We start from the raw sequence: 13577 nt of genomic DNA on the forward strand, positions 1-13577 counted from the left end.
GGGGAGGGTTTGGATATAAAGCAAAACAGGAATCATCTTTCAAATCAGTTAACTTCTTTTTTTTTTTTTTTTGAGATGGTGTCTCGCTCTGTCACCCAGGCTGTAGAGCTGTGGTGCCATCTCAGCTCACTGCAACCTCCGCCTCCTGGGTTCAAGCGACTCTCGGTCTCAGCCTCCTGAGTAGCTGGGATTACAGGCACCCACCACCACACCAGGCTAATTCTTGTAGTTTTAGTAGAGACAGGGTTTCACCATGTTGGCCAGGCCAGTCTCGAACTCCCAATCTCAAATGATCAGCCTGCCTCGGCTTCCCAAAGTGCTGGGATTACAGGCATGAGCCACAGTGCCCAACGAAGTCAATGAACTTTTAAAAAGCCATCATTGCAGTCCAAAATCAAATGTTTAAAACTTTGGATCACACCACAGGGCCAAATTCAGCTGACTGCATATTTTGTTAATAGTTTTTTTTTTTCCTTTGGAACACAGACCTTTCATTTATGATTGCTTGCATGCTACATTTATGTATAACTTATGATTGCTCACATGCCATATTTATGTCTTATTTATGACTGCTTGCATGCTAGGAAGGCAGACTTGAGTAAGTGCCACAGAGATTGGCCCACGTAGTCCAAATGTTTACTGTCTGGCCCTTTGCATAAAAAGTTTGTGGACCTACCCATCACTGTGGTGGGAAGCATAGGTTTGGAGTCATAGATGAACATGGATTGGAATTCCAATGACAAGAAATCAACTTAACCCTTCTAACTTCAGCTTGCTTGTTCACAAAATGGTAAAAGTATTATCTGCCTTGCATAGCTGTTGTGATGGTTTCATAAAACTATATTACCAAAAAAAAGGCACGAAATACACAGTAAAGATAGAAGCCAAGAGTTACCATTTTTTTCAGCTAAAGCAGAGTCTGAACTTTTTTTTTATGTGAGGTAATGTTATAGAAAGAACATAATTGGACTGCATATAGCAGTATAATAAGGCTTGGCTTATTGATCACTCTGTCAAGTCACAGGAAAAAGTTTAAATTGATGGATATAACCACTAAGACATCCTAAATTGGATAATCTGCAGATAGCTTTTAGAACTAACATGGCATTCTACTTTTCGTATTCTAAATTTAATTTTGAAATAAAAAGTCATTCTAAAACAGACAAGCAGTTATTTTTCACAATTCGTTCACTCTGTTTTCTTCTTGTGGTGTACCTGCAGTTTTATCAGCAGATACAGGTCCAAATAGAAGCAATAAAGAAGCATCTAGAAGTAACACACTGAACATGTGCAGACACAAACATGCAGGTGTCAACTACCCACTGCAAAGCTGTGTCTGTTCTTTCAAATTCCTCCTTCCTGAGCTAGAAGCTCCTTCAGGAGGGGACAGTTAAGCCAAGTTAGAAAGGGATGAAGACAGAGAGATCCACCGCCACTTGCTCGAGATCTAACAGCCAAGAGAGAACACACATTTCTACTGCTAAGGTTTTGGTGCCCTGGGAGAGAAATTCATCAGAAAGTTGTACTAAATTATTTGGGGGAAATGCAAGTCAAGAAGTAACTGAACTAAATATGGGACAAAATCCATCTCAGTCTCTGTTTCTATTCTAATGAGAATGAACTTCAAGATTAAGGACTCAGGGAGATTAAGCTATGACCAAAAAGCTAATTATGAAGGAAGGGAAGAGTGGGAAGCATAACAGCCACAGTATTAACAACATTTTCCACCATGATAACAAAACATTTCCCTGCACTGATATGTGTTCCTCAGGCTGTTGCTACTTCCAGCTCTCAGATCTATCTCTGGGTCACTGGAAAGTAAGGAATTAGCCTAACAAGTCTTTTTGGGAGAATAGGGCAGGTTGGGTCACAGGTGGGCTCAGAGGCCCAGGATGTCCCACCTACCTCTACCCTGCTGCTAAAATTTCCAAAGTAAATTTATCAGACAGGCTCCATAAACACCTTCACTAAGATGTCTGTTACTTCATATCTCAAGGTGAGAATTTAGTGTGAGAACCAAGGTTATGCATCCACAGTACATGCAGACGTGGGTAACAGAAGAGATGCCACTGCTTGGCACAATAAATTATGATCAGGTTTTCAAGAAGTCTTCAAATGTCCTATGCATTATAAAGCTTTACTGTTCCTTTCATAATAGTTATCTTTATACTAGGGTTCCAGAAGGTCTCTCAATTTCACTGAGTGACTACCAAGACAAAGAAGCTGGCTAGCCTGCTCAGGCTGTTGGTAGAAGGCAGAAAAATAAAAAACCCTAATAAACTACGAACTTTTTGTGAAAATTATTACAGGATCTAAATGCTGCATGCACAATGAAACATATGTATAAAGGAGAAAATGCTACCAGAGGAGAGAGGTGCCTGAAAGGATGACTCAAGCTGATGAGATGTAGTTTGCTGAATAACGGGCTGCTCTGTCTTTATAACAAACTCCACAGCCCTGGAATACCTCTTAAGAAAGCAGTGGACAGCATCAGCAGCATCTGCGACCACTGTCAAGAGCTCTTCTTTGGAAAACTTGATAATGGTCTTCAGTAACAAACCATCAAGCATGCACTGAAGTCTTTTTTCTTTTCTTAGGGAGGGTCCTCTGTGTATTAAAAATCTTAACTGAGGAAAATCACTCATTAAGGACCAAGCCTCAAGGAAATTAGCAGCTACGGAGGCCTTCTATCTGGCTACTTGGCATAACGGAGTTGACTCCCTGCTTGAACTTTGGTGACGTCCAGGCATTGTCTACATGGCTTTCTTTTCAAGAACGGTTGAAGAAAAGAAGCAGGAGGTAAGGATGGTGATGCTGCTAAGATTCACATCAAGGGCTAAAGTTTATGTGTCACTTTATGTCAGTACATCCCAGGGCTTTTTTTTTTCTTTCTTTTTTTCTTTCTTTTTTTTTTTTTTTTTTTTTTGAGATGGAGTTTGCTCTTGTTGCCCAGGCTGGAGTGCAGTGGTGTGATCTCGGCTCACCACAACCTCTGCTTCCCGGGTTGAAGCAATTCTCCTGCCTCAGCCTCCTGAGTAGCTGGGATTACAGGATAATTTTGTATTTTTAGTAGAGATGGGGTTTCATCATGTTGGCCAGGCTGGTCTCAAACTCCCGACTTCAGGTGATCCACCCGCCTTGGCCTCCCAAAGTGCTGGGATTACGGGCATGAGCCACCACGCCTGGCCTCCAGGGCTGCTTTAAAGGCTCCAAGCAGAAGTTTCATCATCCAGATTTATTTACAGAACATACCTGACTGCTGAGAAAATTCTCTATTTAGAATGTGTTGTACCTTGGACCATGTCTCTCAATAGTCCAGAGGTTGGTGAAAAGGTTGGGCAAAGGTAGTCATGACGCTATGGAGGGCACAGTCCTTTCTTCGTGTCGATATTGGCTACTACAAAGGACAAAGTTACTACTAATATAAGTTGGCCAAGTTAAGACAAAGAAAAACTGAGGAGAACATGTTCATTTTCCTATTTTTTTTTTCAGTTTTGCTCAAGTCTAATTCAGTTAAGCCATAGACTCAACTTCCTTTGCAAAAAAAAGGACTTTTCCTGCAGTTTATTAGAGCCTGTCAGAGGTATTAGGCAACTAAGAAACTCATTTTGAAATCTAGAAGCAATATTTAATCAGACATTTTGAAACTTATTTATTTTTATTTTTTTGAGACAGAGTCTCATTCTGTCGCCCAGGCTGGAGTGCAGTGCAGCAACCTCAACTCACTACAACCTCCCACTCTGGATTTAAGTGATTCTCCTGCTTCAGCCTCCTGAGTAGCTGGGATTACAGGCACACACCACCACGCCCAGCTAATTTTGTATTTTTAGTAGAGACGGGCTTTCGCCATGTTGGTCAGACTGGTCTCGAACTCCTGACCTCAGGTGATCTCCCCACCTTGGCCTCTCAAAGTGCTGGGATTACAGGTGTGAGCCACCGTATCCAGTCGATATTTTGAAATTTAAATCATCAATAACATTAGAGACATTTCTCTCAAATGGAACAGTTCAGCTACTTACAGGCCATTGTGTGGTAAATGCTGGGCCAGTATTGACCACTGTCTCTTTTCAGCCATACCCGGATGGTTCTGTGGAGAAAAGAAAAGGAAAAATGGAGTTGTTTTTAATAATTTTATCTTTTGTGTTCCATGAGAACTTAATTTTTAAAATTTGTTTAATACTATTTCCTAACTGACCTTATAAAATTAACCGGACAAACTGGACAAATATATACATATATGTACACATACATATATAGTATATATAGTATAACATATATATTATATACAGATACATATATAGCATATCATATATGCACATCATATACATATACATACTATATATAGTCACATAAAGTATGATGATATAAGTTATGCAGTACCTAGGAGTAAGGATTTCAACTCATTTTAATAATATGAAAATGTTCGGCCGGGCGCGGTGGCTCACGCCTGTAATCCCAGCACAAAGGGAGGCCCAGGCGGGTGGATCACAAGGTCAGGAGATTGAGACCATCCTGGCTAACAAGGTGAAATGCCATCTCTACCAAAAATACAAAAAACATTTAGCCAGACACGGTGGCGGGTGCCTGTAGTCCCAGCTACTTGGGAGGCTGAGGCAGAAGAATGGCGTGAACCCGGGAGGCAGAGTTTACAGTGAGCCAAGATCACGCCACTGCATTCCAGCCTGGGCTATGGAGTGACACTCCGTCTCAAAAAAAAAAAAAAAAAAAAAAAAAAGTTCATTACATAATGACATAGAAAGAAAACAGAACTGTTAACTGCTTTTCTTGGTAAAAAACAAATTGCGTGCACTTGGTGGTTGACCGCCTGGGCCAAGAGGAAGGTGGTGGCTGTGAGTGGGAAGCGGCTCATGGAGGAGTGGTATGGAGACAGGCGCCACACACACCGGGAGTACACAGCAGGCTTAGGCTTGGGCATGGCTTTCTGCCTTCTGCCCCCCGGAGGAAATCATTCCACACAACATCTCTGGGGATCTTTTTCATCGGAACACGCATAGGGTGATGAGGAAATCCTGTGCACATGCAGGAAAATGACAAACGACCAAAATAGCCAAAGTTTAATATTCGGGTTTATGACCTCAGAGAAACAATGGGAGCCCTGCGGTTCCTGCTCCTGCACTCTCAAGGCCTCTGGGTGCCAGGCCTCTCCGTCTCCTGCATCCCTAGGACGCCGGGGACTCCACGGGTGATCGCCCCGCTCTGCCTCTGTACTCATAACCAGCTTATTGTCCCCATTGCCAACTCTGTGACAATCACTTTTATATTTCTCATTCATTTATTTATTGATGAGACAGAGTCTCGCTCTGTCACCCACATTGGAGTGCAGTGGCACGATCTCGGCTCACTGCAACCTCCACCTCCTGGGTTCAAGGGATTCCCCTGCCTCAGCCTCTCAAGTAGCTGGGATTACAGGCGCCTGCCAACAAGCCCAGCTAATTTTTGTATTTTTTTGTAGAGATAGGGTTTCATCATGTTGGGCAGGTTGGTCACGAACTCCCGACCTCAAGTGATCCGCCTGTCTTGGCCTTCCAAAGTGCTGGAATTACAGGCATAAGTCATCACACCCGGTTTTTATTTATTATTTTTTAAGATGCAGTCTCACTCTGTGGCCCAGGCTGGAGTGCAGTGGTTCAATCATGGCTCACAGCAGCCTCGACTTCCCAGGCTCAAGCAATCCTCCCACCTCAGGACCCCAAGGTGCTGGTATTAAGAGGCATGAGTCACTACACCTGACCCATTTTTATATTTCTAACAGCAATGTAGATTCTGCCATACAGTAGGAGCTGAATAAATGTTTACACCCTTAACCTAAAATACATGAAGCCTAAGTATTGATACCATATGTTTCCAGTTTTGAGGCCAAGTAAAACTGGATGGTGGGATGCATAAGTAGCGTGTCCTGGAGGCAGTGTCCTCCCTGACCCTTGAGACCAGGGAGACCCTCACATCCCCTGACCACAGCACTTCCCAGGAGGTTCATCCACTCCCTCCTCGACGCAGTGCCAATTACCACAAGGCCTGCAAGCCAGACCTATGCGAGCACAAGGCGGAGACCATTTGTTTGTGGCAATGAAGGGCATGATAAGACTTTCGTCAGGGACTACCACCTGAGTCCCCACGTCCTCATTCACACGGGAGGAAAGCTGTGCAGCTGGTGGCTGTAAGCAAAAATTCAACGCAAAATCAAACTTGAAGAAATATTTTCAATGCAAACATGAAAATGCGCAAAGACAACAGGTATGCGATTTGAAGGCTTTCAGAAGATCTTTAAGAAGCATCAGCAGCTGGATATCCAACAGGGCCAGCACACCAGTGACCTGCTGCTCAAGAGTGCCCGGGGGGATCAGGAAGCACCCACCGCACCCAGCAGGCTGGGCCTACGCGGCCACAGACCCACGAGAGCTGCACAGTATATGGCAAAGGGATGTTCCTTGGTGGCCAAAACATAGACAGAACTTCTGAAACGTGACAGAAACTCCTAAGGAGGAAGTGTTAATAACATGTGCAGTATGCCAGAAAACATTTACATGGAAAGATGATTTTCAGTAGCACACGAAAACGCATCCCAGAAAGGGACGTGGGTCGCTGTCCAAGAGAAGAGCAGGGTGGAACCTGCACAGCTGCATGTAACCTCCAGAGCCACCTCTCCTTTCAGGAGGAAGAGTGCCCCGTTGTGTATGACCACGCTGGCAGTGGGAAACCTTGCAATAAAACAAAGTCTCACTAGGCATGGCTGGTGCAGGATCCTGACAAGAAAATGGAGCTCAAAGTAAAACCATCTGGTGAAAAATGGGGTTTTTCACTTTTCACTTGCCTCAGTGGATGCATCCCTCCTCAAGGGAAAAAGATGGGCAAGGCTTATCTTTGCTTAAAACAGAGCGGCTGAACCGTACGGAGCACAAGGTACTCTCTACAGCGGCTATCCTCGCCTTCAGCTAAGCATCACATCACTTTGTTTACAGGACTGCAGACCAGTGGGCCTGGTTATCTTCCCTCGGAAGCCTGTTTTTCTTTATTAAAATCACTGATGCAGAACAACAAAAAATACAAGTAAAACTGGTCAGAGAGCAGAGGGACAATCAGAATAGTGGTTGCTTCTGGGGTAAGAGGAAGACTGAATGCAACCGGAAGAAAGAAAACTTCCTAGGGGAACGGCAAGGCTCCGGGTGTTGGTGACCACGGGTATATGTATTTGTTAGAACCTGTCCAACTCTACCCAAGATCTGTACACATGATTATATATGATTAAAGTAAAACTAGTAGTTGATCTTTATTTATCCAAACAAATAAGATGACTTAGCACCACAGTGAGATTAACACTATTCTGTATGTGAACTGGATAGAAACAAGGCTTAGGGCTAACACAACTGGATCAATCCTCTAGATTCACCAACCAATTGATAGGAAATACACAGGACATGGGAACATATTGAGCACCATTCAGCAAAGTCAAGACTGCAGGAAACTCCATAGAGAAATGACTCACTTTCTTCTACAAATAATTTGCAAGGGAAAAAAAAATAGAGAGGAAAGACAAACCCATGATTAAAGAGATTTTAGAGGTCTATCAAGTAATTAAAATATGTAGACTTAGTTAAATCCTAATTCAAACTAAAAGATATGTATAGATATTTGAGGATATTTGAAAGATTTTTTTTTTTTTTGACAGGGTTTCACTCCGTCACCCAAGGTCTCCCGGAGTGCAGTGGTGTGATCATAGCTCACTGAAGCCTCGAACTCCTGGACTCAAGTGATCCTCCCACCTCAGCCTCCTGAGCAGCTGGGACAACAGGTGTGTACCACCACACCTGGCTGTTGCTCATTCCTTTTGGGTGTGTTAATGGTGTCACTGTTTGTTTTTTAAGAAGTAAACAATAATTCCTATATATCACGTTTGCCATTCTCATTTGTCATCCTCAGCATGACTATCACAGTCTAGGTCCCATCTTTCACACAGCAGTCAGCCTGCTCTCACAGGAGTAGTGGACTCTTGCCTCCCTCTGCTCCATCTCCAGTGTGCTGACCCCCAGCTACCTCTCCCAGGGAGCCACCTGGATCACAGTGCTCCTATGCTCAGAACCCACCAGTGGTTGTCTCGAATCCAGATTTAACTGACAACCTTAGTGCCTATGACTCCCCATCCCAGAGCCTGCATCCCAGAGAGCTGTCATCCTCACGTTCCCCAAATATGTCCAGCTCAGGTTATGCCCTAAATCTGCCTTCCTCCCCACCCTACCAAGAACTCTTCTCTCTAGACAGTGTTTTCTGGGCAGATCACAGGATGGATGCCATCTCGGCATAACTTCTTCATCTAAAAGAATCAGTGGATGCTTCCATCCAATGATGATCCTTAGACACGAACAACCAATTTATTATTGCAGTATGTTGACTATATTCCATATTACTTAAATCAGAATGTTTATGGATATATTCCGACATAGGGGATGAAGCCAAAACCATTGCAATAAACAAGAGGCCAACTTCCTGCTAAGCATTAACCCTGTTCAAGGATTCTCCTCCACCTCCAAACACACAGTGACGAAGGCCAAGGCACCTGGAGATCAAGGATTCATGTAGCACCACTTCACACTCACAGGCTTCATTTGTACAATCACAAAGTAAACCTGCCAGGTGCCTGTGTGTTCGACTTTTTTAGGTCAAAGGAAGAATGGAATGCTGACACGTCCTAAACCTCTTCAAATCAATCCCAGCATCTTGGGTCATGAATGTGTAGGTGGCTCAAAGCTGCCAGTGGCATGTGCTCTTCCTCGGTGCTCGTGGAAAGGGGGCGGGCACAATTCAGACATCAGTGAACTCTGCTGGGAGAAGAAAATCTTAAAGGTTGTCTCTTCCAACCAAGTATTTAACCTGGAAAAGTCTAACGTTAATTTCATACAGCTTTAGAATACTTAAACTGGCCCAAAGTCAAAATCGAACCTACTTAGACTCCAGCATTTTGAACACAATATTACTTCCTTTGGAAGACAAACATCAGCATACAGTTTGGTTGGCGCAAATTGGACCCATGCTAGGACTCAACTAATAAACTAGGAAACTGTCAAGACTTCCACGATCTCCTGGGGTTTTTTCTTTGAAAACTGTCAGTCACATCCCAGCTGAGAGAAGGCCCTCCTTGTCTGGGAATCAGGTTCTAAATGAGGCAACTGGTCTGGCTGGTTGGCGCTAGCTTTGTCTTCACACCTTCACCTGGCATTCCCTTCCAACCCTTTTCAAACCAGACCCTTCCTCTTCCAAAGTTAAATCAGACCAATGTTAAGTTTAACCCTTAACACTATTGTACCCTATCTATTAAACAGAGATGCTTATTTCTATGAGTAACATATGAATGCATTTTGTATTATGTCCAGAATATTTACCAAATGGTTGTAAAAATAGTTTTAAGTTGGGCCACTTATTTAAAATACAACAAATTCCAGACTAAAAAAATTACTATCCAGTAAATTGGAAGTAAAATCTACTATTCAGTAAGTTGAAAGCAACATCATAATACAGTTTAGTAATATTTACAGGAGCAAACTATTTAAAAGTCTAGGATGATATTAATAAACTGTAATCCCAGCACTTTGGGAGGCCGAGGCGGGTGGATCACGAGGTCAGGAGATCGAGACCATCCTGGCTAACACAGTGAAACCCGGTCTCTACTAAAAATACAAAAAATTAGCCAGGCATGGTGGCGGGCACCTGTAGCCCCAGCTACTTGGGAGGCTGAGGCAGGAGAATGGCGTGAACCCGGGAGGCAGAGCTCGCAGTGAGCCGAGATCACGCCACTGCACTCCAGCCTGGATGACACAGCAAGACTCCGTCTCAAAAAATAAATAAATAAATAAACCATCTAATCACTAAAGTGTCAAGATCAGATGGTATTGTTTTTGTAGAAATCACAATATGTTCTGTCTAGACTGAATGTCTAAACCACTCTCTCCACTAAGATAAAATGGCTTATGTTTTCCTTTAATATTTTGACAATTTTACACCTACATAAACTCATCTAATGTTTTTCCTGCTGCTTATTCTGCCTATTTTTTCTAATGGCTAGATTTTCTTTTATATTCCAGGACCACATCAATCTGGAAAAAAGAAATCTTTCCTTAAAACCACAACCTTAGAAATGTGTTCATTCTTTTCCAAGCTCTATTTTTAAGTTGTTTTAAAACAATAGTCTGATATTTTTCCAGAAGGTCCTTAGAAAGGAACTGTGTCATTGCTTTCAGAGCCTAATAAATGTTTTCCAAACCTCTCCATGCTACCATTCCTATGGAGGGCTTCTACCATCTATCTCCTCTGCATTTTCAATTAGAGAAACAAGGACTTACAGCTGCAAAATATTCCAGGAACAAATGAGAAAACGTATCTCCACATATGACTATGTTGTATATATAACTTACAGGGTATGCATGCCACTACCATCACTTACTTGCTTTATTTATTTATTTATTTATTTACATATTTATTTATTTAACAGAGTCTCACTCCATCACCCAGGCTGGAGCAGTTGGCGCAAGCTCAGCTCACTGCAACCTCTGCCTCCCAGGTTCAAGCGATTCTCGTGCCTCAGCCTCCCGAGCAGCTGAGATTACAGACGTGTCACCATGCCTGGCTAATTTTTGTATTTTTAGTAGAGACAGGGTTTCATCATGTAGGCCAGGCTGGTCTTGGACTCCTGGCCTCAAGCGATCCACCCGCCTTGGCCTCCCAAAGTGCTGGGATTACAGGTGTGAGCCATTGCACCTGGCCCCATCACTTTATCATTGTTCAGCACTGTAGATGATTCATTTATTTTCCAAGTAAATAAAATTCCCAAATTGATTCTTTCTTATGTTAAATATTGCAGATTTAAATGTTTTTAAAATGTACTACTGTGCAGGGAAAGCAAATGAATAACTCAAAACAATAACAAAATGCCACTTCTAGGGCTCTTATACTTCTTTGTCAGAATTGTAAATTAGAACTAACTCTTGGGCAAGAATTTTGCTCCAATATAGAGAGAAATAAATACAAATGCCCAATAATAATAATGACAACACCACTAATGATAAACTTTGATTAAGGAATTCCAGGATTGGAAATTGGTTCTATAAAAATTATTTAGTAGAATAAAAAAAGACCTACAAATTTAAAAAACTTCATATAAGCCTTATCCAAGGAGCAAAAACGTGGAAAATATGTTAAAAAATGAAATCGGTTAATGCCAGAGTAATTCAATAGCTTATATAATAATTACAAATAGTTATGAAGACCTGGCGTCCCAAGAAAATGTTTATGAAATGGTCAGTTTTTTTGTTCCAAAAAAAAAAAAAAAGCATACCACAGAGATTATTATAACCCTCAGAGATACTGCAGGTTTATCACAACAAAGCAAATGTCGCAACAAAGTGAGTCACACAAATTTTTGGTTTCCCATACGCAAGTTGTGGTTACACTATAGTTTGTTAAGTGTGAAGTAGCATTACGTCTAAAAATCAACATACATACCTTAGTTTTAAAATACTTTATTGCTAAAAAAAAGGTAACAACCATCTGAACCTTCAGTGAGGGATAATAGTTAATGATCATCTGAACCTTCAGCGAGGGGTAATAATTAACAATCATCTCAACCTTCGGTGAGGGATAATAGTTAACGACCATCTGAACCTTCAGAGAGGGATAATAGTTAACGACCATCTGAACCTTCAGAGAGGGATAATAGTTAACGACCATCTGAACCTTCAGAGAGGGATAATAGTTAACGACCATCTGAACCTTCAGCGAGGGATAATAGTTAATGGCCATCTGAACCTTCGGCGAGGGGTAATCAGTTTGCTGGTGGAGGGTCCTGCCTCAGTGTTGATGCTGCTGATCCATCAGGATGGTCGGTGATGAAGGTTGGCGTGGCTGTGGCAACTTCTTAAAATAAGACAACCATGAAGTTTGTTGCATCGATTGACTCTTCCTTTCCCAAAAGACTTCACTGTAGCATGCAATGCAACTTAATAGCATTTTACCCATAATGTGCCAATTCTGCTAGCTTCAAACTTTACTTCTGTAGCTTCCTCACCTCTCTCAGGGTTCATAAAATTGAAGAAGATTAAGGCCTTCTTTCAAAATTGGAGTCGATCTTCTCAATGCCTGCTGCTCCCCCACCAACTAAGTTAATGGAATATTCTAAATTTTTTGCTGTCATTTCAACAATGTTCACAGCATCTTCATTGATGTCGATTCCATCTCAAGAACCCACTTTCTGTACCCATGCATATGAAACTCTTTATAAATTCAGCTTTTATCATGAAATTACAACAATTCAGTCACATCTACATGCTCCACTTCTAATTCTAATTCTCTTGCTATTTCCACATCTGCAGTTACTGAAGGCTTGAACCCCTCAACGTTGTCCATGAGGGTTGGAATCAACTTCTTCCAAAGTCCTGTTAATATTGACAGTTTAACCTTCTCTCAAGAATCATGAATGTTCTTAATGACATCTAGAATGGTGAATCCTTTCCAGAAGGTTTTGAACTTACTTTGCCCAGATCTATCAGAGGCACTATCTATGGCAGTTATAGCCTTATACAAAAAAATTTTTTTTTGAGACAGGGTCTCCCTCGGTTACTCAGGCTGGAGTGCAGTAGCACAATTATGGCTCACTGCAACTTATGCCTCCCAGGCTCCAGGGATCCTCCCACCTCAGGTTCCCCAGTAACTGGGACTACAGGCACGTACCACTATACCTGGCTAACTTTTTTAAGGTTTTTGTAGAGATAAGGTCTCATTATATTGCCCAGGCTGGTCATAAACTCCTGGGCTCAAGTGATCCTGCCACCTCAGCCTCCCAAAGTGCTGAGACTACAAGCATGAGCCACTGTGCCCAGCAAAAGTATATTTTTTAAATCATAAAACTTGAAAGTTGAAATTAGTCCTTGATCCGCGAGCTACAGAATGAGTGTTGTATTAGCAGGCATGAAAACAACATTAATCTCCTGGTATGTCTCCATCCTCAGAGTTCTTGGGTGACTAGGTGCATTTTCAATAAGTAAATATATATATGTGTGTGTGTGGGTATACATTTTTATATATATACAAATGTGTGTATGTGTAGATATATATGTGTGTATATATATATGTATATATTTGAGACAGAGTCTCACTCCATCACCCAGGCTGGAGTGCAGTGGCACAATTTCAGCTCACTGAAACCTCTGCCTCCTAGGCTCAAGAGATTCTCATGCCTCAGTCTCCCAAGTAGCTGGACTTACAGATGTGCAACACCATGCCTGGCTAATTTTTGTATTTTTAGTAGAGTCGGGGTTTTGCCACGTTGTCCACACTGGTCACAAACTCATGACCTCAAGTGATTTGCCGGCTTTGGCCTCCCAAAGTGTTGGTATTACAGGCGTGAGCCACCGTTCCTGGCCAATAAGCAATAATATTTTGAAAGGAATCTTTTTTTCTGAGCAGTAGGTCTCAACAATGGGCTTAAAATATTCGGTAAACCATGCTGTCAACAGAAACGCTGTCATCCAGGCTTTGTTGTTCCATTTATAGAGCACATGGCAAAATAGCTT

General features: G+C 42.1%; 1 protein-coding gene across 1 annotated transcript in view; it reads right to left on the bottom strand.

Moving 5' to 3' along the window:
- The window catches only part of WDFY1 (WD repeat and FYVE domain containing 1), a 68877-nt gene that overhangs the window by 37534 nt on the left and 17766 nt on the right, over nt 1-13577 (bottom strand). Inside the window, exon 2 of the mRNA XM_038001459.2 lies at nt 4020-4087. Coding sequence (XP_037857387.1) covers nt 4020-4087 — 68 coding nt within the window. The remainder of the gene's footprint in view (nt 1-4019; nt 4088-13577) is intronic.

This window comes from Chlorocebus sabaeus, chromosome 10 (genome assembly GCF_047675955.1).
Source record: "Chlorocebus sabaeus isolate Y175 chromosome 10, mChlSab1.0.hap1, whole genome shotgun sequence".
NCBI lineage: Eukaryota > Metazoa > Chordata > Mammalia > Primates > Cercopithecidae > Chlorocebus > Chlorocebus sabaeus.